At 44.9% G+C, this 25,291-nt stretch overlaps 1 protein-coding gene across 1 annotated transcript in view; it reads right to left on the bottom strand.

Annotated features, from left to right (window-relative positions):
- LOC115479195 (voltage-gated potassium channel subunit beta-1-like) overlaps positions 1-25,291 on the bottom strand; it is a 207,269-nt gene that overhangs the window by 128,249 nt on the left and 53,729 nt on the right. The window contains 1 exon segment of the mRNA XM_030217007.1: positions 6,414-6,457. Within this exon segment, the coding sequence (XP_030072867.1) occupies positions 6,414-6,457 (44 nt within the window).

The following is a 25,291-nucleotide window of genomic DNA, read 5'->3' as shown; positions in this document are numbered from 1 at the left end:
TACCAACCAGCTTATTTTCAAAAGAGAAGGGCGACCATGTTCCAACCCAAATTGGGAGATGGCCGCCCTTCTCTCGCGGGCACCCAAATTGGTATAATTGAGAGTCAGTTTTGGGCGCCCCCAACTGCAGTCCGTCGTGGGGATGAACAAAGTTCCCGGGGACGTGTCGGAAGGGTACGGAAGGCGGGACGGGGCGTGCTGGGGCGTGCTTAAGAGATGGGCGCCCTCAGCCGATAATGAAAAAAGAAGGGCGGCCCTAGTGAGAATTTGGTCCACTTTTTTTGGACCCTTTTTTTTAGGGCCAAGTCCCAAAAAAGTGGCCAAACTGCCCAGATGACCACCGGAGGGAATCGGGGATGACCTCCCTTGACTTCCCCAGTGGTCACTAACCCCCTCCCACCCAAAAAATTGAACTTTAAAAACATTTTTTTGCCAGCCTTTATGCCAGCCTGAAATGTCATACCCAGCTCAATGACAGCAGTATGCAGGTCCCTGGAGCAGTTTTTAGTGGGTGCAGTGCACTTCAGGCAGGTGGACCCAGGCCCATCCCCCCTACCTGTTACACCTCTGCTGGTAAATGGGAGCCCTCCAAACCCCCCCCCCCAAACCCACTGTACCCACATCTAGGTGCCCCCCTGCACCCATAAGTGCTATGGTAATGGTGTAGAGTTGTGGGGAGTGGGTTTTGGGGGGATTTGGGGGGCTCAGCACCCAAGGTAAGGGAGCTATGCACCTGGGAGGTATTTTAATGGTTTTTTTTTTAATTTTTAAAAGTGCCCTCTAGCGTGCCCAGTTGCACTATGAATCCTGGCCCCTCCCACGACCAAAGGGCTTGGATTTGGTCGTTTTTGAGATGGCCGGCTTCGGTTTCCATTATCGCTGAAAACCGATGCTGACCATCTCAAATTCGCCCAAATCCTAGGCATTTGGCTGGCACCAATCGTATTATCGAAAGAAAAGATGGCTGCCCACCTTTTTCGATAATATGGTCTGTCCCGCTCCTTCGCGCCCCCGTCCTTGGAGATGGGCGGCCATGGAGATGGGCGTCCCCGTTCAATTATCCCCCTCCAAAGGTTCTAAGAGGGAAAACAGAACCCCCCCCAAAAGAACAAGAGAATAAGGGGGAAAGAGTAGTAGGGTCAGTTGAGTTGAGGAATGAAGGATAAAAATAGATGGGATTTTATTAAGGCTTGTTTGAGAGCTGAGGGTGATGGTTGATTCCTGAGTTCGAGAGGTAAGTTGTTCCATAATTTAGGGCCAAAGTATCTGAAAACAAAGTTGAGGGAGATTTTAAGATGGAGGTGTGAAGGTGGGGGGAGATTGTTGTCAGCAGACCGAAGATAGCGGAGTAAGGGATAAGCAGGTTATTGAGGTAAACGGGGCAGAGGGGGATCGAGATTTAGAAGTATTTTATATCACAAGAAATATGGAATATTTTGGGAAGGGGTTAAATAAGACACAAGGTAGAAATATTAAAGAGTAATAGGCTAATATTAGTTGCACAACTTTCTCATTATGGGTAATGTCATGGATAAAGTTCAGTTTAAGTAACCTTATCCTATTTTGTTTCTATAACCTAAGGGTGAGCCAGTGGCTATAATGTCACTTTGAATTTCATTTTCAAGATTCAGAGTTCATTTTACTGTTTGATTTTGTGCTGTAATTCAATTACATCCTTTTTTTTCATTTTTTATAAAGTAATTCTAGATTATTTAATGAAGATGTGAATATATTTTTAGTCGATTTCCTTTTTATAAAGGGCTAAGATTGCATGGCTTGAAAGATACAATAGGCAAGTGACTGCATTATGGAATGTAAGCAGAAAGAAGGCATTCAGTATTAGGGCTCCTTTTACAAAGCCACACTAGTAATTCCAGCATGGCAAATGCGACGAAGCTCATAGGAATAGAATGGGCTTCGTCACATTTGCCGTGCCAGAATCCCTAGTGTGGCTTTGTAAAAGGAGCCCTTAAGTAGGCAAATCTACATTTTGGTTTAAATTTTCAAAACCTTGTGTACTTCATATTTAAAATTAGGATATAGATGTGCAAAGAGACCAATCTGATGTTTAATCATTTTTAAAGTCAAACCTTAACCCATACATATACGCAGACGACGTAACGATTTACATTCCATTTAAACAAGATCTAAAGGAAATTTCTAATGACATCAACCAAAGCCTACATATCATGCACACATGGGCGGACGCATTCAAGCTGAAACTCAATGCAGAAAAAACCCAATGCCTAATACTCACCTCGCAATATAACACGAACAAATTCACCACCATTAACACACCAAAACTGAATCTTCCAGTTTCGGACACCCTAAAAATTCTTGGAGTTACCATTGATCGACACCTAACACTTGAGAGTCACGCGAAAAACACAACCAAGAAGATGTTGTATTCAATGTGGAAACTAAAAAGAGTAAGACCTTTCTTCCCAAGAACCGTCTTCCGCAACCTGGTACAATCAATGGTACTCAGTCATCTAGATTACTGCAATGCACTCTACGCTGGCTGCAAAGAGCAAATAATCAAAAAACTTCAGACAGCTCAGAACACTTCAGCTAGACTCATATTCAGTAAAACAAAATACGAAAGCGCCAAACCCCTACGAGAAAAACTGCACTGGCTCCCACTCAAAGAACGTATCACGTTCAAAATTTGCACCCTAGTTCACAAAATTATTCATGGAGACGCACCAGCCTACATGTCAGACCTGATAGACTTACCTCCCAGGAATGCTAAAAAATCGTCCCGTACATTCCTTAATCTTCACTTCACAAATTGTAAAGGTCTTAAATACAAACTAACACATGCGTCTACCTTTTCCCCTACCTGAGCACACAATTCTGGAATGCGCTACCGCGAAACCTAAAAACGACCTATGAACAAGCCAACTTCCAAAGTCTACTGAAGACCCATCTCTTCAACAAGGCATACAACAATGATCAACAAATATGAATTCCTGTACACACATCCAGAATTGCCCCTACAATATTCGCTTGCCAAACTACTATCATGTTTTTCATTATCATATTACCCAAGATCTTCTACTGTTACTAAATGTACATTTTCTTTATAACTCTTTTATATTTCTTAAATATTTCTTACAATGTTTGCTTGTTAAAATACTCCCATGTTTTATCATTATCATGTTACCCAAAATCCTTCTGCTATTACTAAACTTATACTTTCTCATGTACTCTCATTATGCATGATGGTAAGCCACATTGAGCCTGCAAAGAAGTGGGAAAATGTGGGATACAAATGCAACAAATAAATAAATAAATAAAAGACAAGCATCTAAATACAGTTAAAAGGGGCAATTTTATAACTGTGTGAATGCAGAAATAGAACATACATACTTTTCCTTGTGCAGGTACCAGTGAATGTTAAAGTATGTGCATTCTCTGGCTTTGGAAATGACCCTGTGGAACATATGCACAATTATCTACTCCTGCTCTTGAGCATGCACCAATTTCCCAGATTAATTTACTCTCCATGTATGCACATTTTATAAAGTGTGCATGTAAATACAAACCCTTTTCAAGCTCCGCCCCCAGGGATGCCTCCGCTCAGTCTATATATATGTGTGTTTATCCGCATATTGGGAAGGCAACTTTCAAAGCCAATTCTGAGCACAAAATAAGATTTTGGGAGCAATTCTATAACTGGGCACCTCCATTTAGGTGCCTGAGGCCATGTGGTGAAGCCTATTCTATAATGATCCTAGGTTCCGTCATAGAAAATTAGCATAAATGGGTATTGACGCATCTAACATTTAGGTGCCCACACTTACACCAGCCTTAGAGCTGGCATAAGTGAGAACATGTAAGTACAGCAGAGATACATGTAACTTACAATATTCTGTAAGTTATGCATATAAATGGGAGCCCCACCTATGCTGTGTCCTTGCGCATGCCCCCTCCCCGCTTGAAAATATTCACTATGCAAGTGAAGCAGGTATTTGCAGTCTTCAAAAATTGCCTACCCTGTCATCAACCGACTCTTTCAAAGACTATAATCTGTCATTCCACCAGCACATATCTACTGTGGTCAAATCCTACTTCCATGAAACTTCAGCTCATATATCCAGTGAGACATCTTTTCTCTACGTCTGCCCACAGAATTCTCATTCATTCATTGATAACTTCACGAGTAGACTATTGCAACTACTTATTACAAGATACTATTACGTATGACTGCTGGGGTGTAAAAATGAAGGAAGTAGGTACACATGAGAAAACTATATACTGCAATTCTACTCGACTGGACAATAGGCAGTATGCTCTAATTTGGAAAAGATGTCTGGAGATGCTTGACCGGTGAGGGGGGGGGGGAGGGAGGGGATTCTTGTCATAGTGGATGTGGAGGGAGTGAATGGAGAAGGGTTATTGAAGAAGTAGATGTTGAGGATTCGGAATGGGTGTAAATGGGCTGAAAGATGGTTCAGGCAGGGGATAAGGGGGGGGGGGGTTCTTTATTAAAGAAAAAAGGAAAAGTCATTACTAAGCTGCCTTTGGCTGCAAGATCTCAATCTGGGGCATTCTGTTTTTTCTCGTTTGATTCTGACAGTAACTTGCTGATTTAATGTGCTCAATGTATTTTTTATGCTTTGTATGACGTTTGGAAAATAAATAATTTTAAAAAAAACCCCAAAAACAAGGCACTCATTCCCAAGAAGCTTGTCGCCTCCAGTTAGTACAAAGTTCAGTTTTACATTTACTTACTGGTGCCCAGAGGTTTGATGGCATTTTGCCCCTTTTCCAGGCAGAACATTGGTTGCCATATCTTACATTATTTATAAAGCACTCACCTTAGCCTTTAAGGTACACAATTTGGGTGTCCCTGAGTATTTATCACAGAGAGTTACATAAATAAACTTTAACTTGATTTGAGATGCAGCAGTTTGGATGACTGGACACCAACAGTTGCTATAGTAAATGCCTTTGCAAGTAGATATAGCTGTGAACACCACCCACACGGGCTCTGTGTTTATTACTAGGCAAGTGGTTCAGTAATATTGAGAAAACATGGAATCTATGCTTTGTGCTAGACATCCTAAGCTTCGCGTCTTTAATATTTTGGTACATGTAGGTGGAATGCAAATTAATCAGAAGGATGAATGCTAGTCTAAGTAGCTGAGTGTGAGAAGAAATGAGAATAAATAAGAGAAAGGGAAAGAAAATTTCTCTTTGATCCTTTAGGACTGTCAAAGGGAGATGAGCTGCCTGTCTTCAACATACAGTATGCTGTAATACCCTATTCTTTCCCATACTCTATTGCTTCATCCCCCAACTCAATGTATATTTATAGTCATGAATAGATAGCAATGCAATACAATGGTTTTTTTATGGTCGTAAATTAGTGCCTCCAGGCACACAGTCTGACTATAGTGAAGCTTGGCCTCCACCATGGTTAGACTGGATTTTCAAAATCACAGAGGGAGGCTATGAGAATCTTGGAAAAGCAGGGGCAGATTGTGACCAAAAGTCAGCCTGAGGATGAGGATCCTGTCCTTGTCTTCTCCACTTCCCTTGGTCTCTCTCTCTCTCTCTCTCTCTCTCTCTCTCTCTCCCTCCTGCCTCCTCCACCTAACCTTGTGCAGCTCCATACTCCCTGCTATCACTACAAGCTCCTCCTTAATTGATGTCAACAAATTCCAGCAGCAGTACATCTCTAGAGCTCCGGAGCTGGCAACTATTCCTTATTGCTGGCCTGCAAACCCCTGCAACTTTTGGAGGGGATGTACTGCTTGTTTATATCAGGGGCCAACCTGGGAATGCATAAGGCAATCCATCCTTGAGGCAATGTGGATAAGAGATTGATATGGTGTATGTGTTAGGGTAAGAGGGGAATAGCTGGAAGATAGGCATGTCTGCGTGTATATACACCAATTTTCAATTTCAGATGTCCTTTTACTAAGCCGCGGCAAAAAGTGGCCTGCGGTAGTGTGGGTGCATGTTTTAGGCACACACTGGGCCAGATTTTACCGCGTCTGGGAAAAAAGGCTTTTTTCAATGGGCTGGGGAAAGGGTCTACGGTAAAATTGAAACCATCGGGCACCTATTTGCGGCCTGAGTCTTTAACGCAACCTATTGATCTAGCAGTAAGGGCTCACGAGCTACAAGCACGGTGACCGGTCGGTGCGTGCCAACTGCCGATTAATGCCAGAAATGCCACATGCGATAGGAACGTTAGTCAGGGGTTAAGTGTGATTTTGAGCTAAATGCTGGTGGATAAAAATGCTGAGGTCGATGTGTCTCACCATTATAAAATACATTATAAAAGAACCCCTAGACCACCCCTCTTTTCCCTATACAGAAAGCCCCATTTGGCAAGTGACACATGTAGCCCTTTGGTTAAAGTTTATCAACTGACTTCTTATATATTCAGACAAACTTACCAAGGCCCAAGCATGACACTCTAAGTCCCGATTTCCCAAGATTCCTAGAATAAGAAAAAAAGCAATATCAGTATATTATTACGTCTTACAAAGAATTCAGTGCATTTGTTGCTTCTGTTAGAAGAAAATGCCAACATGAAACCATCCTTTGTGAGTTTTTACAACACGCAGAGTACTATTAATTCCATGAAAGTTCACAAAACATTTCAAGCTAATGATTGACAATCTTCTTTTGTTTCTGTAGGGTTTTAAAATGCATTTTGGCAGCTAGTTTAGCAATTAAATTACGTGGGCAAGTGACTATTCTATAACTTGCATGTGCAAATTTGCACGCTAATGGGAGATTCTATCTACGGCACCTGAAGTTAGATTCTACTTCTACATTGAGTTTTCAGCGCAGAAAAGCATTATAAATGGATGCAAGGCACCAAAATGGGGCAGAAATGGCAGATGCGCATGAAAACACATTTAGACGTTCATTTATAGAAGAGCACCTAGGTATTTCCATGTGTATCAGCAAAGGGGGTGTGGTCATGGGAGGGGCATGGGTGGGTAAGGGGTGTTCCCTTAAGATGTGGGCAGTGTTATAGAATAGTGCAGATCTGCGCCCAACTTGTGCACCAGGATTTACACCTGGTTTCAGTTGGTGTAAGTCTTCGCACCCAAAGTTGAGTGCAGATTCCAGTGCTACTTGCTATTCTATAAAGGGTGCCCCTCCCAGAATGCCATTTATAGAATACCATTCAGCACCAATTTGTTTCGGCAACAAATTTTGAGCATCATTTACTGAATCTAGTCCTAAGTGTTACCATTACGTGCACAAGTTTGTAGAATTAGGGGGATGATGGGTACATAAGTGTTAGCGCCTGTGTTATAGAATTGTCCCCTATCCCCAGATTCTGTAATCGACGACTAAAGTTGCTCATGCAAATCTACACATGTAGCCGATTTGCACACACAACGTAATTGATTAACAAGCTAATCAGCACTGATAATTGGCCAATAACAAGAAATTATCGGCACTAATTAGACTTTATGTGCACAACTTTCTAAGTGCATTCAGTAAAGTGGTACATAATGAGCAGATCACAAGGAGGGTGTGGTCATGAAAGGGGTATCAGTGGGTCATGGGCATTCCTGAAAATTACACGCACTGTTACAGAATATGCCCAATCCACGTCTAAATAAGACGTGGGCAGTTACATCAGGTTTTAGTTGGCATAAATAGCTATGCCTGAATTTTATGGACACAAAAAGAAGAAGGAGAAACCTCACATCGGTGTGGACAATGGGCAAGAAAGTGAGGAAAACTAGAAGGGGATGTCAAGAAGTCTTTTTAATGTAAACAGCATAAAATCAACTCGACACGGCCGTGTTTCGGCACAAAGGCCTGCCTCAGGGGTCAGATATATCTCTTGTGTTATGCAAGGAAAGCTTAACCCAAGAGTAAAGTCAGAATACTGGCTGTGGCACTTCTATAAAATCCTCAGTTGGAAAGACACTAGACTGTAAAACGACGTCACACGGCAGCAACCGTCTGTGACGTCAATAATGCAAAAGGGTCAATTTTATGCTGTTTAAATTTAAAAAACTTCTTGACAGCCTCTTTGACTTTTCCTCACTTTCTTGCCCATCGTCTACACCTAAATTTTAGTCATGGGATGGCCACTATGCGTATTCTATAAACCACGCCTAACTTTAGGTGAGGCTTATGGAATACTGCTAAGCGTTGTTTTTTTCAGTGCTGATTTTTTTGATGCCATATATAGAATCTGGCCCTAAGTGGATGAAAGTGCACTCATAAGCCCTGTATACATACGCTTTTTACCACATTCAGGAGTGACACCCCAGGGATGTGGTCGAGGTGGAGTTATTGTTTACTTGTAAAGTTTGACATTTTAAGTGTATTTTCACTGCAAGACTACCTGCACCATGCAGCAGGTGTAATTGTGTGGAGGTCTCTGCAGGAGTAATTCTCAAAGCAAAGAGAGGAATGAATGTTTTGAAGATTGGGGTGATTTATATGGGCTTTTACAAAATTAGCCCCTAAAATTCTTTATCTAATCAAAGAACTGAAAGGGGCAATAGGTTGGGGATGGGAGCTTCCCGCAGGAATTTCATGGACCAATAACTCTTACATTCTCTCTAATGATTTATGTTCTTGGAAGATGTGACAAAGTTCAGAACAATCTGTCCAGAGCACTGCAGTGCAATCTATTTGTTTTCATCATGGCAAGGAGCTGGGCTATCTATTTCAAAGGCAAACAAATGGTCTTTGTATTACTGCATGTTTTTTTGGAACATTGTCTCTTAATCTTATGCGAATGCACCAATTAAAAAATGATGCACAAAATGTTATTACATGTCATAGCAACAAGGTCTCTTATTTACATACTTGAAGGTCTTTGTTTCTGAATCATAGAAATCCGTATTTATTTATTTATTTATTCATGACATTTATACCCCACACTAGCCCGAAATAGACTCAAGTTCAATGTGGTTTACAAACAAACAATAAAGTGAATAAAACATAATAATGTACAAATTACAATAAGTTCAAGAAGCAAATTAATACATGTGCCATAAGTAACCAGGGAGTTAGACTATCTCAACGACAAACAAATTAAGGGTGGATAGGTGAGAGCATAATTAGGCAGAACTAGATGGGAAGCGAGATTAAGAAAATGGTGTGGGTAAAGTTCAAATAGAGTTCTTTGTATTCAGAAAGGCCAGACTGATTTCCAATCTGACGAAGAAGGGCAACCTTCGAAAGCTAATCAAGAAATGTATTAAATTATCTCTATATATAAAAGGCACCACCAACGTTCTAAATGAAGCCTACAGCCGGAAGTGTGAAGGGGGAGAGATATCCCGTTTCCCCATGAGTGTCTGCCCCGCCCTCGCTCTCTCTGTAACACAAACAGTGAAGGAAAACACAGCAAAGCACGAAATCAAATCGCTCTCTCTGTAACAGTGAAGGACTCAGAGGGGGGAGGGGGAGGGGAGAGAGGACAGAAGCCCTCACTATCTCTGTAACACAAACACAGCACAGCAGGAAACTTAACACTGAAGGACTCGACTCCGAGGGGGGAGGTGACAGAGAGCAGAGGGGACAGACAGCACAGGGGAAGGGAGAGAGGGCAGAGGGCAGGGACACACACACTCCCACATGCACACAGAAGAAAACCTTGCTAGCCCCCGTTTCATTTGCATCATAAACGGGGCTTTTTTTTCTAGTGTCCAATAAAAAAGGTATCATCTTATTTTCTCTTCCATGTTTTATTTTGTTTTATTTCTATTGATTATCTCTAGATGATGAAACAGCATTACGAGGGGGTAATTCAATGAGATTATTCATATATGATGGGGCTTGACCAAACAGAATTTGGTGAATGAAAACACATAATTTGAAAGATGTTCTATCTCTTATTGGTAACCAATACAGCTCATATAAAAGAGAAGTGGCTTTGGCGAAGCGAGAAGATCTATATATAAGACAAGCAACAGTATTTTGAGCTGTTTGTAATTTTCTGAGAAGACCGCCTTTAAGTCCAGCTAACTTTATTTTTTTTCTTTATTTATAAGTTTCAAAAGAAGCATAAAATTTTATACAGAAAAACGTAAACAGGAACTACTGTCCAAAGGAAACAGAAAAGCAAATTTCAAGCCCACATCATCGGGATGTGGAGCATTATACAGTAAAACAAATATACTTAATCTGTATACTAAATATTGCTGCATTATAAATTCCTACTTACTTATCCTTGCCTATGATCTTATGGTACCAGACTCTCTCAAAAATAAATCGTCCAGCTAACTTTAAACTTGAAGTTTAACCCCCCCCCCCTCCCCCAATACACACAGACACACATACACACACACACTCTCATCAGCTAAATTTTGTTTCGTTTCTCATTTATGTTTGTCTTGATTAGAATTTAAGCTCAATGGATTAGGGACTGTCACTTAACTTCTTCACAGTCAACCAGGGGCGTAGCCACTACTACTACTACTACTACTATTTAGCATTTCTATAGCGCTACAAGGTATACGCAGCGCTGCACAAACATAGAAGAAAGACAGTCCCTGCTCAAAGAGCTTACAATCTAATAGACAAAAAAAAAAAAATAAGCAAATCAAATCAATTAATGTGAACGGGAAGGAAGAGAGGAGGGTAGGTGGAGGCGAGTGGTTACAAGTGGTTACGAGTCAAAAGCAATGTTAAAGAGGTGGGCTTTCAGTCTAGATTTAAAGGTGGCCAAGGATGGGGCAAGACGTAGGGGCTCAGGAAGTTTATTCCAGGCGTAGGGTGCAGCGAGACAGAAGACGCGAAGTCTGGAGTTGGCAGTAGTGGAGAAGGGAACAGATAAGAAGGATTTATCCATGGAGCGGAGTGCACGGGAAGGGGTGTAGGGAAGGACGAGTGTGGACAGACAACAGACAACAGATTTTGGGTGGGCGTAAGGAAGAACTGGGTGGGCAGCAATTGTTCTTCCACTCCCCCAACCACCCAGTGGCGTAGCCAGACAGGCAATTTAGGGCGGGCCTGAGAACAAAGTGGGTGGGCCAAACATTTCATCATTGCCCCTCCCCCAACTAACGCAAAACCCTGAGGATCTCGAATTCTCGATTCGAATTTCGATTTTCCCAAATTCCCACATTTCAGGCCAGGGCCAGGGCAGGCAAAGGCTCGCACTAACCCTGCGTGCCGTGCAGCTATGCCCGCCCATCAGACACCAGTTGAGTTACCACGAGCGAGCAGACGGAGCTGAGGCCGAGCGGAGTGAGAGCAAGGGTGAGCACGGCCACCACCGCGCATAGCCACGTCCGTCCGCGTAGGATAGAAAACAATGACGCGCTGATGATGCGACCTGCAGGCTGCAACTGGAGAGATGATAGATCAGCTGAGCGGCAGTTAGCGGGTGCCCGCGATGGCGCGACGTGTAGTACGCTAGGCTGCTGCAGTCAGTGAGTGTGTGCGCTTGGGTGGTGGTGGTGGGTGGGCCTGAGAAATCGGGCTGGAAGGAACCTGGAGAGAGGAGAGCAGAGTCAGAGCGCGAGTGGGTGCCCGGTGTCGTGCTGTCTCTGCCGTGGTACGCGCTGCTGCTGCTGCAGTGTGTGTGCGCTTGGGTGGGCGGGCCTGGGCCCACCCAGGCCCGCCCGTAGCTACGCCCCTGCAACCACCACCCCAAAAACTATCTTAGCTGGTGGGAAAACGCTTCTTTCCACCTTGGCAGTCTGCAGCAGGCATGCGCTGAAAACTGAACATACGCAGGTGCCGGTATCATGGAGAGTAGCGTTTTCGTTACAATCAGGAGGAAGTCTTCAGCTGGCCGAGCTTGGGATCCCACCAGCTACCACTAAACGTGTGCTACTGTTGGGTGGGCCTGAGCCCTGAGTGGGTGGGCCGAGGCCCACCCAGGCCCACCTGTGGCTACGCCACTGCAGTCAACTAAAGCTAATTTGTTGGTTACACCTTCGCATAAGCAACTGTGGTTAGATGAATCGAGGAAAACAGCTTTTCGATGTATTGCACCACAGTTGTGGAATTCTTTACTCCTAGAAGCCTGTTTGGAATCTTCTACTCAGAAATGTAAAGTATTGGTTGAGATTTGGTTAATTAGGCAAGCTTTTTATTTAATGGTAATTTGTATTGATTAGAATGGAGATATTATTATTATTATAACCTTATATGATTTCCGTTTGCATCTCAATGATCTACAACATCTTAGGTTGATAATTGTTGTGTCTGTCTGTGTAAATTTGTTTTATGGTTTTATTGGCACATTCTTTATAATTGTACACCACTCTGATGTTTTTCAGAGTGCAGTATATTAAGAGGGGCATAATCGAACGTGGACGCCCATCTCCATGGGCGTCTATCTCCGAGAACAGGTACGTGAAGGGGCGGGACAAACCGTATTTTCGAAAAAAAAATGGGCGTCCATCTTTTTCCCGATAATACGGTTTGTGCCAGTCAAATGCATCGGATTTGTGCGGATTTGAGCTGGGCGGTATCATTTTTCAGCGATAATAGAAACCAAAGGCGCCCAGCTCAAAAACGAACAAATCCAAGGCATTGGGTCGTGGGAGGGGCCAAGATTCGTAGTGCACTGGTCCCCCTCACATGCCAGGACACCAACCGGGGCACCCTAGGGGGCACTTGTAACAATTAAAAAAACAAAGTTAACTACCTCTGAAGTCCATAGCTCCCTTCCCTTGGGTGCTGAGTCCCCCAATCCCCCCAAAACCCACTCCCCACAACTCTACACCATTACCATAGCACTTATGGCTGAAGGGGGGCACCTAGATGTGGGTACAGTGGGTTTTGGGGGCAGTTTGGAGTGCTCTCATTTACCACCACAAGTGTAACAGGTAGGGGGGGTGGGCCTGGGTCCACCTGGCTGAAGTCCACTGCACCCACTAACAACTGCTCCAGGGACCTGCATACTGCTGTGATGGAGCTGGGTATGACATTTGAGGCTAGCAAACAGGCTGGAAAAAAAAGTTTTTAAAGTTGTTTTTTTGGGGGTGGGAGGGGGTTAGTGACCACTGGGGGAGTCAGGGGTGGTCATCCCCAATTCCCTCCGGTGGTCATCTGGTCATTTAGGGCACTTTTTTGGGACTTGTTCGTGAAAAAAAGATCCAAAACAATTGACCCAAATTCGCGGTAAAAACGCCTTTCTTTTTTCGATTATCTGCCGAAGACGCCCATCTCTCCTCGGCCAATAAACACGCCCCACTCTCGCCTTCACCACGCCTCTGACACTCCCCCGTCAACTTTGGCCATTTCCGCGACAGATTGCAGTTGAAGACGCTCAAAATCGGCTTTCAATTATACCGATTTGGGTGCCCACAGGAGAAAGGCGCCCATCTCCCAATTTGGGTTGAAATATGGGCGTCTTTCTCTTTCGAAAATAAGGCGGTAAATGCTCTAAATAAATAACTAATTGCCTGCAATGTAGGCCTGAGTTAAGGGGCCCTTTTATTAAGGTGCGGGTAAGGGGCGTAGCCAGACCTCACGGTGAGAGGGGGCCAGAGCCCGAGGTTGGAGGCACATTTTGAGTGCCGCCTCCTCGCCCCCCCCCCCCCACCGCCTTGCCTCCTCGCCTCCTTGCCACTTTCCCTCACAAACAAATACCTTTGCTGGCTGGGATCCCCAACCCCCGCCAGCCGAAGCCTTCTTCAGCGCCGGTCTCCGGCGCAGCCGGGTTCGCTGCCTGCCAACTGCTCTTCTTTCTTCTTGCTCCTCCGGTGCACACTGATGCTGTCCCCAACCCCTGCCAGCCAAACCAGGGGCCTGGACAAAATTTGTGAGGGCCCAGGCCCCCGTGGCCCCCTCGTAGCTACGCCCCTGGGTAGGAGTAATGTGGGCCTACCACATGGTTAAACAGCACTACCGTGGCACATGTTAAGGCATCCTGCGGTAATTTGCTCATCAGCACATGCCACTCCCACAGTAAATTTTTTAAAAATTTTATGCTACGGGAGGTGTGTCCGGGGTGGAGAGTAAGTGTGGTTGGCGAAGGCACATTACTGCATGCGGGAGCCCTTTACCACCTCCTAAATAGGTAGCAGTAAGGGCGCCCGGCGGTAATGCCACATGCTAATGGGGAAATTAGCAAGTGGCCATTACAAAAAAAACCCAAAAGCGGCCATTTTACTGCCCAGTAAATGTGGCCACAGCATGGGAGAAACCTGGCCAATTTTTAGCTTAGCTTAGTAAAAGGACCCCCCCCCCCCCCCTTAGTGACTTACACTAATATTTTCTAAAGGAAAATGGGCACCTACTCTTATTTATTTATTTATTTATTTATTTTTATTTATTTGGATTTAGCTCACACCTTTTTCAGTAGTAGCGCTCCAATTCGGACCTACTGCCCAGCTACCGTGTGGCCCGGGCGGTAATTCCATTTTTTATGCGCGTCCACTACGTGCGCTGGAAAATTTATTTTCCGTTGTGCAGCGCTAACCGGGTGGTAATCGGCATTGTACGCACACTGGCAATTACTGCCTAGATAACACGTGAGACCTTACCGCTAAGTGAATGGGTGGCGGTAAGGTCTCAGACCCCAAAATGGACACGCGCCAATTTTCATTTTGCTGCACATTCAAAGGTCTTTTTTGCAGGTGCTGAAAAATGGACCTGCGCACATCCAATACATGTGTCTACAGCAGCGCGGGCCCCTTTTTGGCACACTTTAGTAAAAGGCCCCCTTAGCCATGCTTGCAGCTGCCACGCAGCAATGCCGACACAGCCCATTCAAAGGCTACAAGACAGACTAAGCCCTCATGGACTTGATGCCCTTCAATGACAGTGGAGCCAAAAAGGTGAAAAAGGAAAGCACTGGAGGTTCAGGCCGGAGAGGAAGGTGGGCATCAAATTGGCTTGGAACCCTGGAGATGAGGTGGAGGGGGGGGGGGGAGGGGGTAGGGCTAAATTGGAAATCTCTTGGAAAGCAGAGTGACATTGGAAGTCTGAAGCAGGATTGGAGTTTGTCAAACCAGCATGAGGCAGGAACTTTGCCACCCTCAAAATTGAGACCTACTAAGCACAGGTCTAATAAGCCCGCTGAGTAAATTCAGCCCTGTTTTCAAGGTCAGAAAATGCTATATTTAAAATGCAGACATATCAGTGTCTAGAGAGAGGGAACAAATTAGCTCTCATCTAAAACAATTGAGCTATTAAAATGTAGTTTGAGGTAGTCTGGTTTTAAAAGTAGTACTTTGGTCAATAAAATTAGTTTGTCATCATTCTTTGCATCTTACGTTTATTTAAGCAATAAAGTTCCCTCCATTAGGCTGTGATGGAGACAAACAGTTAATGATAAAAGTGAATCAAAGCGTCTCCTCTAAACCCTGTGGCTCTTTCATGCTCTTGCTTGTCTCTATGGAGTAACGCTGCTCCTTTAAATAGCAAAAAGTATTTCTGCACATCTGTGTTGCAGTGTTCTTCTGCAGCATTTAATGTGAATGAGATTGCAGAAGAGAAATTTGCCTATTGGTGGATGACACTGAGGGGCCCTTTTACTAGGACATGCTGAAAAATGGCCTGCGCTGGTGTAGGCCTGTGTTTTGTATGTGTGCAGGTCCATTTTTCGGCGCGCCTGGAAAAAGGGCCTTTTATTGTGGCCGAAAATGGACGCGCGGTAAAATTAAAACCAGCCCGGTTCCATTTTTGGCCTGAGACCTTACCGCCACCCATTGACTTGGTGGTAAGGTCTCGCGTGCTAACCGGGCGGTAAGTGTCAGCGAGCGTAAACTGCTGATTATCACCAGGTATGCGCCACGTGGTAGAAAATAGAAAATATTTTCTGCAGCGTGATTTGGATGCACGTGAAAAATGGAATTACAGCTTGGGGCACACGGTAACTGGGCAGTAGTTCCAATCTGATGTGTGTTGGATGCAGGGCTTTTAAAGGCAGTGAAAAATTCAACTGTTAACTTGATAAGTTATCTGTGCTAATGGCATGACAGAGCTAAAAGGAGAGAACAAACGAATTCTGCCAAATGATCTGAAGATACAAGAAATATAAAACCTATGTTGATGGTTTTAAAGACCTGCTAAAAATCCCTTTACAGTGAAAAGAAATCATTTTTCAGCCTGCACAGATGGGGGACGGAGGGGGGGGCATAATTTCCCTGGCCTCCAAGAGGGGGCGGAGGTGGGGCGGCCTTGCCCCGAGCCTGGCCTAGTCTTTCGGCGGCCCTGGTTGGATGCGCGGAGGCGCCTACGCGCCATAGTAAAACGGCCCCTAAGAGAGCAATATACAGTCAACAGTGATAAGTGGTTTGTAAATCTCTAATCCTGCATATTCAATGCCACAGCACATGCAGATCCCAGCATTAAATATCAAGAGATGTGCACTGAGCCGGAAGTTAACCAGACACTGGTTGATATTCAGGCTGGTGCCCAATTAATTCAGGACAGCTGTTTTGTTGTCTTAACTTGGGGGGTACTTTTACCAAACAGCAATAAAAGTGGCCCTGCAGTGGCTTCAGGAGGCCCCCCTTTCACCACCGCTGGTAAAATGTTTTTTTTTTTAAAGGAAATGGCCATGCGGTAAATTAAACTCTTGCCACATGGCCATTTCCTGGGGGGAGCCCTTACTGGTCTCCTATTACCACTGCCTGATTACCACTTGGCATGTCCCTGGCACTAGAAAATATAAAAATATTTTCTGACACTGGGAATGGCACATGGTGGGGGTTGGAACTACTGGGGGAGTCCGATTTTAGAGCTGAATTGCAGTGCAGCAAGCCCATGATAGGCTTGCCATGCTTTCTTAAAGGGGTCACTTTATGTGCTTACTTATCTGGTAAGTGGACTGAATATCGCCACTATTCGGCAAAGTGCTGGCCCCACCCAAGCCCTGCTGCAGACCACCCCTAAGCTAGCTAGTTAGGGAATGGATATTCAGTGGCATTACCTGATTAAGTGCCCCCTGAATACTAGCATCCGGCCAGCTTAGCAGGGTTAACCCTTTTGAACACTACTACTATTACTACTTAACATTTCTAAAGCGCTACCAGGGTTATGCAGCGCTGTACAATTTAACAAAGAAGGACAGTCCCTGCTCAAAGGAGCTTACAATCTAAAGGACAAAAAGTGCAGTCAAGCAAATTGGGGCAGTCAAGACTGACCCCTAAGATTTTTGCAACAGAGGGGACAACCCTGAGAGAGCAGTAGACCAAATGAAAAGAGGTCCAGTAAAGCTTGAGGAATGTATGAATCTTTGGCAATGAAAAATACAAAGCAAAAAAGAAAAGAAAAAGCAGAGTCAGGCATTTGGGTGTGGAAGAAATGTGAGGGAGCAGGTACTGAATGAGACAGGGAAGGTGATGTGCACTGATCAAAAGACTTTACAGTGACAGTGTCTGAGGATCTCAAGATAGAAACAGTGTGGTAAGGCAGTGGATAGAGCCTGAGGAATGCTAGGATGCATGCCCAGAGACATAACTAGCAGAAAAAAATGTGGGCTAGTCAAAATTCCCCCCTTCCCCCACCCAAAAAAGTTCTTTCTTCTCACACCGGGCCTATAAAAAGTATCACAACCTACAAAGCTCAATGATTCTACAAAGACATTTGAACCTATCTGTGCAGGCTGAAAAATGATTTCTTTTCCCTGTAAAGGGATTTTTAGCAGGTCTTTAAAACCATCAGCGTAGGTTTTATATTTCTTGCACCTTCAGATCATTTTGCAGAATTTGTTTGTTCTCTCCTTTTAGCTCTTTGGTGCCATTAGCACAGATAACTTATCAAGTTAACGAGTTGAATTTTTCACTGCCTTTAAAAGCATCCATTCTTTTTAATTACAGGAGCAGCACTTACCAAGTCGCAGAGCTCCATCAATCCTCTGCACGGCTTCCTGCACTGCCCTCTGTTCCCAGACCTCACAATTATCATAGGGATCTGCATCCTTAAAAACTGCACTCGCAGCTTGGGTTGAATTTAAAGTGATGGATTCCTCTTATTTTCTTTAGGAAACCCCAGCAATTAAATGGCCCCTGTGTGGCTTCCTGCCGCTTTGCCTTGTCAGACTCTGGCTGCTTCATTTCTCTGTTTAAACAATGCTGAAAACGCCTCAATGTCTACAAAACAACTTTGTATTTTTGCTGTTTCATGTATCTCACCCTTTAAAAGCTATTTTCTGTCTTGAGCACATAAACTTTGCTACCAATTAATGATCTGTTAAAGCTAAGTTGCAAAACGGTCTGTGCCACTGGCAGCCCACTGATAGGCTGCTTCAATGAAAAGCAACATTTTACTGAAACATACACACTTTTGTTCACCCGAGAAATGTATATGTAATTTTTAAAAATGGTTTCCTCCTTGTTTGCAAACTAATGGAGAATTCACAAAAGGATGATATTAAACTATGGACACGAAGAGAGGCCAACAATTCTAACAAAGATGGTCCGCATTTTGGCAGACATTGACACCAGCGGCAAGAGGATATTTATTGAACATTTAAAAACACTAGATGCATTTAGGGGAGAAGCGACAGCTAGTAGTAACTAAGACCCGGGAGGGATAGGGAGGGAAAAAGCGGAGGGGGGAGAGATTAAGCACAAATAGACAAATGTATATAGTGTTGATATCAGCATGGAAAGTGAAATTGAGGTTGTAACCTGTTATCTTCAATGCATAGAATATGTTACATTTGTCAATAAAAATGATTGAACTTTAAAACTATTATAAAGGCAGTAGAATGTTTTGGTTATGGGGCCCAGAAAACCAGCGTATCCACTAAATTCCCTAGTTATTGACATAGCCGCCAAGAGGGGCGGGGCAGGGGGGACAAAATTCCCCGGGCCCGGGCCTCCAAGGGGGGCCCGGCGCCACAGTCCCATCCGCCCTCCATCGTCGACCATCTGCCACCGGGCAGCAGATGGCCTCCCTTTGGCCCTCCTTCCCTCCTTGTGTCCCGCCTTTGCGGAAGTTATGTCAGACGAGGGCGGGACACAGGGAGGGAAGGAGGGCCAAAGGGAGGCAATCTGCTGCCATGCTGCCTGCAGCGCTTTCACACGGAGGTGAGAGGTGCTGTGATTTCAATGCAGGGGGCCCGGTCCGGTGGCAGACGGAGGGGGGCGGGTGGAGGGGGGAGCAGCGGCGGCGACCTCGGGGGGGGGGGGGCAGCGGGGGCGGTCTTGCCCAGGGCCCGGCCCAGTCTCTTGGCGGCCCTGGTTATTGATGGCTTGCAGGGCAAGAAGTTGACTGGGCCACCCTGTTTTGCTGCATATAAACTATTTAAAAATACTAAGGGCCCGTTTATTAAGCCGTGTAGGCACCTATGTGCACCCAACGTACGCCAAATTGGAGTTACCGCTCGGTTACCGTGTGACCCTTGCGGTAATCTCAATTTTGGTGCATGTCCGCTATGCGCGTCTGAAAAATATTTTTTTACTTTCTGGTGCATGGCAGCTACGCGCATCAAGTGGCTTTTCACACGCATAGACCATTACCGCCCGGTTACTGCGTGAGACCTTACCACTAGGTGTTAGATCTTGGGTAGTGAGCCCTTGTGCCACGACTGAGCACGGTGAAAGAAGAGCTGCGCCGCACTCGGTCAGGTAGCCGGACAACCCCTAGCTTCACCTGGGACACGACCGCCGTTCCCCGGGAGTTGAGCCTCCAGGTGCAGGCGGCCACCATGACTTCGGGTACGAGCGGGGTTGGGCAGCCACCGGCCTAGCTAGATGTAGCGGCAGGAAACCTGGTCCAATACACGAGTCAGGACAACAGCTGGGAAGAGATACTGGGGATCACTCCAAGGGTCTGGGCTGGCAGAGAGGCCGGGAATAGACAGGCTCAGTCCAAAGGTCAGGGCAGGCAGCGATACAACGGGAAGTCAAGATTCTGTCCAAGGGTCAGGGCTGGCAGCAACACAACGGGTAGTCAAGATTCAATCCAAGGGTCAAAGCAGGCAGAAGTCAGAGAATAATCTGGTCCAATCCACTAGTCAGGAACACAGTAACGTTGATAGTAGGACACACAATCTCGAGCACCAAACCTCTATAGCAATAGAAGCCGAAGCAAGGTATGAGGGAGACTGCGGCTCTTAAATAGCCCTCTCATCAGCAGTAACTCTGAGCAGCTGAACAACAAAATCTGGATTGGTGGCTGCTGGAAAAAGGAGGCGCAGCAGCGAAAGGCGGCCAATCCCGCACAATCAGGCGCGGCAAAAGAACCGCGCCAGAAACGATCCCCATTTCCGGAATGCCGCCAGTCCACGTGGCTGGCCTTCAGGGCGAATCGGAAATAGCCGGCCAACAAGGCCGAGAAGACTGACCGGAAAGACTGCACCAATGGCCGGCGACCGGAACGACTGGCCATCAAGCCCGGACACCATAACCCTGAGGAATAGCTGGCCATCGTGACTGGACTGAACATGGCCAGCCACTGCTACCGCGAGCGGGACCGACACTTAAGCTGACCATGCGGGCTGCACCGCAGGTGAGGGACGTAACACTAGGTCAATGGTTTGCGGTAACGTCTCAGACCCAAAATGGATATTGAACATGCTCATCCCAAGGACTTCCCCCAGTACATGCCCCCTTGCATTTAAGTGCTAAGCAAGTTGTACGCTAAAGTTAGGGAATACAGCTTTGTGCTCAACTATGACCTATGCACGTAACTGTAATAGCCACATGCATAAGTTCTAGAATTCTATAACTTACATATACACTCACCTCTGATTCTATAAAAGTCGCTTAAATCTGCATGCACAAATTTAGGTGCATTCCTGATTTGCACGTGCAATTTAATAGAATAAGGAGCCAATATGTGCCAATAATTGGGTTTTTAACAAGCAATTATTAGCACTCATTAGATTTAATTGGGTGCAAGAAATAGGAGGGTTATGGGTGCTTTGGGGCACAATGGGGGCGTGGTTTTGAGTTACATGCATAAATACAGAATATAGGTGCTCCACGTGTAAATTTAGGCATGGGCATTTGCACCACATTTTCATTGGTTGAAATGGCCACACCTAACTTTACACATGACTCTCCACTTAAGCGTTAATTCTATAAACCATGCCAAACTTTAGGCACAGCTTATAGAATTCCATTTTCGCGGGTATTTTTCGGTGCCGATTTTTTAGATGCCTTAGCATCTATCCCCTCTGTGTACAAAGGTGAAAGAATGAGAGGGACTCTGTGCAAATATAATTGTATGCATGACAAAGGCAAAAGGAGTTGTTTCACTCATCTTCATGCTGGAAAGGAAGCTGAGGCAAATAGTTATTCAGGAAGGTCAATGTTATCTCTTGTGTTTGTTAATTGCTTTGATATCTCAAATGAAAAAGATAATCTGTTCCTCAGGTAAACATTTATTTTTTGTCTTTGATGTGAATCATAGATAATTGTTTGTTGGTTGGTTTGATTTGATTTGTAAGTGTTTTACACTTGCATTGTATATGTGATTCTGTAAATTGCATAGATGTTTGGTGACATGTGGTCTATAAAATGAATAAATGAAAAATGAGCAAAAATTAATCAAGCAACAGTACAATACAAATACAATCTCTTACACTACTAACAATCATAATTGGAATATAATAAAAATTAAAGTAAAAAAAAATGACCCAAGCCAACAAAGTAAACTAGATAAAAAATAATTACTGCTACAAACCAGAACAGAGGCTGACTGGGAGGCTGAATTGAGGTATACTGGATGATAGCACAGTTATAATGAAATGCTTCCCTATTCCTGGTCTTCATTATAGCTTTATCGACCTGAAAAGTCATTCTGGTGACATTGATTTCCTATAGAACATAGAGAAGGGAGGGGGCTGGTGGAGTGAAAGGCAAAGTTGTAATAGCAGAGGAGGGATGGAAGAAAAATAATTGGACGCCAGAATGCGAGGGGAAACTGTTATCATTAAAAGTATAGAATCAAAGTGGTAGACCATTTAAGGAGCAATTCTATAAGTAGGTACCATCCCCTGAGTCTATAAAAGTAGCCAAAACTTGCATGTGGAAATTTAGGCGCTCCCCAATTTATGTGTGTTGTGATAAATACAGTGTCTGCCCTTACAGGAGGAGGCTGCCAGAGGGCGCTCTCCCACTGAAATTGGGGAAAATGCCCATTCTGGTCACTAGAGGGAGCTCCAGGGATTGAGCTGAGTATTGGCATCAGTGTTGCCAGGTGGGCGGTTTTACCGCCCAATTGGGCGGTTTTCCGCGACCCGCCGTGGGAAATTTTTGCCCGCGGCGGGTTGCGGTTTTTTGGGCTGTTTTTGGGCTTCAGGGCGGTTTTCTCGGCCGCGGGGGGCGGGGTTAGTGACGTTTTTTGGGCGGGGTTAGTGATGTTTTGGGCGGGGTTAGTGATGTGGGAGGCGGGGCCAATGACGTAGGAGGCGGGCCGATGACGGGGAGGCGGGGCTGATGACATGGGAGGCGGGGCCAATGACGGGGAGGCGGGGCCGATGACGTGGGAGGCGGGGCCGGTGACAGCGGGGGCGGGGTTGATGACGGCGGGGGCGGGGGTGATGACGCGGGGGTGGGGGTGTCAGGGGCGGGGTTTGTGTTTGGGCGGGTTTTGGGCTGTTTTTTGGGCTGGATTGGGCTGGAAAAAAAATTTCCACCTGGCAACCCTGATTGGCATGTATGGGCCAATAGAGGGAGCTCCAGGGAGAGACAGCTGGGGGAGTGAGAAGAGACTTCTGGACCCAGATCTTTCTAGAACCAGAGGAGCGAGGTCTCAAGAGGTGGGGAGGTTTATTGGACATCTCATAAATAGCTTTCTCTTAGCAGAAGAGGGGGTTTTTGCCTGAAAGAGAGGAGTTTTGCCCGAGGGAGAGGAGATGGGAACCTGGAGGTTGGGAGCCTGGGCTGTGTGATCCCGGTGCTGAAAAGGAAGGACTGTGTGTCTGACAAGGTAAAGCAGGCTGCAAAAGCCTGGGGTTAGAAGTCCCCAAAATATTGAGGTGGAACTGTGAAGTGGTTAAGTGAACAAACAGCCGTGGGGTGGAGGATAGGACCGTAAGGTTAAGGTGAATAAAGGGGGTCCTATCCAGGGGAGGTGGCTGTTATACCCTGAGACCCAGATGTCCCCAGTAAATGGTCTCGGGGGGGGGGGGGGGGGGGGTGCTTCGCAGTCAAAGAATAAGAGTTGGAAAGCCAGGTTCCCAAAAGACTATAATCAAGCTCTAATAAACTGAATTTACATGCAACCAGCTAATTTGCATATTTTTGCAAGCAGAGGAAGCTGTGCTATCTTCCAGAGAAGGGTGACCAGGGAGCCCCACCAGAAGAACTGGTAAGGTGAGTCGGTTACCGGGAGATACAGCGGGGAGGCCGGGCCAGGACTGAAGGTTAATGCAGAGGTCACCCTGAGGGAAAGGGGAGGCCCAAACATAGAGGCCCGAGTCAACGCAGTCACAAAGAAGTTTGGTTTCAAGGTGATTCCCTGAGGCAAAGGCCTGGTGAGGCCGGGCAGGAGTCACTAGAGGGCCACTGCACACTGGAGAGCACCCCTGTGGGCTTACAGTATAATTTAATAGAATAATAAGCCAATTAGTGCCAATAATTGATTTTTTAACAAGCAATTATTGGCACTAATTAGATTTAATTGGGATTAATGCCCATAAATGTAGGCAGTGATCATGGTCCAAAAAACAGGCACAGAAATGGGAGAGTTATGGGTATTTCAGGGCAGACTGGGGGTGTGGTTTTGAGTTACACAGATCCCCTTTTACTAAGGCACACTCACGTTTTTAGCATGCGCTAAAACTGTAGGTGCACTAAATGTTAGAGACGCCAATGCATTCTTATTGGCGTCTCTAATGTTTACTGCACCTACAATTTAGCGCATGCTAAAAATGTGAGCGTGCCTTTGTAAAAAGGGGGCCACGGGTAATAATAGAATATGGGTGCTCCACATGTAAATTTAAGCACAGGCATTTGCATCACTTTTATTGGTGCAAATGGCAGTGCCTAACATTACACCAGACCTCTTCATTTACATGTTATTCTATAAACTGTGCTGAACTTTAGGCCTAGCTTACAGAATATCGCTTAAGCGGGGATTTTTTGTCACCAATTTTTTAGCCACCATTTATTTATTTATTTATTACATTTGTAACCCACGCTTTCCCACACATAGCAGGTTCAATGCGGCTTACACAGTAAATAGAATTACAAAGTCTTAAAGGAGAATATTACAAATTGTAGTAAACACAGTAATAGTGGGGTTTTAAGGATATGTAAATTGAACATTGAAAGATAAACAAAGATAGGATGAGCAAAAGGAAAAGAGATTGGGAGGGGTATGGTGTAGGGAGGATGGAGAAGAAAAGATTGGGGGATGAGCATAAGGAGATTGGGAGACATGGTCTAAGGTATAATAATCGTCGGGACAGGAGTCATGTGGGTGGGCTTAAAAAGTTAAGTTGGGTCGTTAGGGTAAGCTTTCTTGAAGAGATGGGTCTTCAACATTTTTCTGAAGGGTAGATAGTCGTTGATTGTTTTATAGAATCTAGCCTCATATTTCTGTGAGCAGTGCGTCTGTTCTGTTCATAAGGGTTCTTATAGAATTCTAGCATAAATCAGCATTAGCATGCCTAAATGTAGGCACAAACCAGCACAGGAAAGTAGGGGTGGACCAGAAAATCTCATCAGCCAAAAGTAGATTGAAGCAACTTTATTCAGCACCAGATATGTATATGACCCAACACGGGGTCGTATTTCGATGGAACTACTGTCTGCTTCAGGGGTCAAACACTTGTAATGAAAATCACAAAGTGTAGGTGCAGAAGGTAGAGTAAAATATCTTATAATGACACTGCAGTGAAGCAGTAAAAACTCAACTTTACAGCGTCTGTTGAGTTTCTACTGCTTCACAGCGGTGTCACTACAAGATATTTTACTCTACCTTCTGCACCTACATTTGTGATTTTCATTGCAAATGTTTGATCCCTGAAGCAGACAAACACAGCCCCGTGTTGGGTCATATACATACCTGGTGCTGAATAAAGTTGCTTCAACCTACCATCAGCTGATGAGATTTTCTGGTCCACCCCTATAAATTGGACATCTGACACATCTGGAATTAATTATTGAACCAAGTATTCAAATCATCTTTATTATTCCTTGGATAGCTTTCGTTCTTTCTAAAGAGAAACCATATTGACCCCTGATGCAGGTATATATGCTGAAATACGAACTGTGTTGGGTCTGAAAGTAAAGATTTGTTTGCTATCCTCAGTTCTAGAGGCCCTTGGTGCTTGCTTTACGTTTTGTGCTTTGGTTTCCCACTCTTTGTGTTAGGTTAAGATCTGGGAAATTTTTCAACTATCACCAGGTGGGGGAGGAAACTTTGGGATTTTCTACAGGATATGTGCTCTTTTATGCCCCTTTCACTGTTGGTACAA

Source organism: Microcaecilia unicolor, chromosome 10 (genome assembly GCF_901765095.1).
Source record: "Microcaecilia unicolor chromosome 10, aMicUni1.1, whole genome shotgun sequence".
NCBI lineage: Eukaryota > Metazoa > Chordata > Amphibia > Gymnophiona > Siphonopidae > Microcaecilia > Microcaecilia unicolor.
Note: the sequence above shows the minus strand (reverse complement) of the source record. Positions and strands in the feature narration are given on the sequence as shown.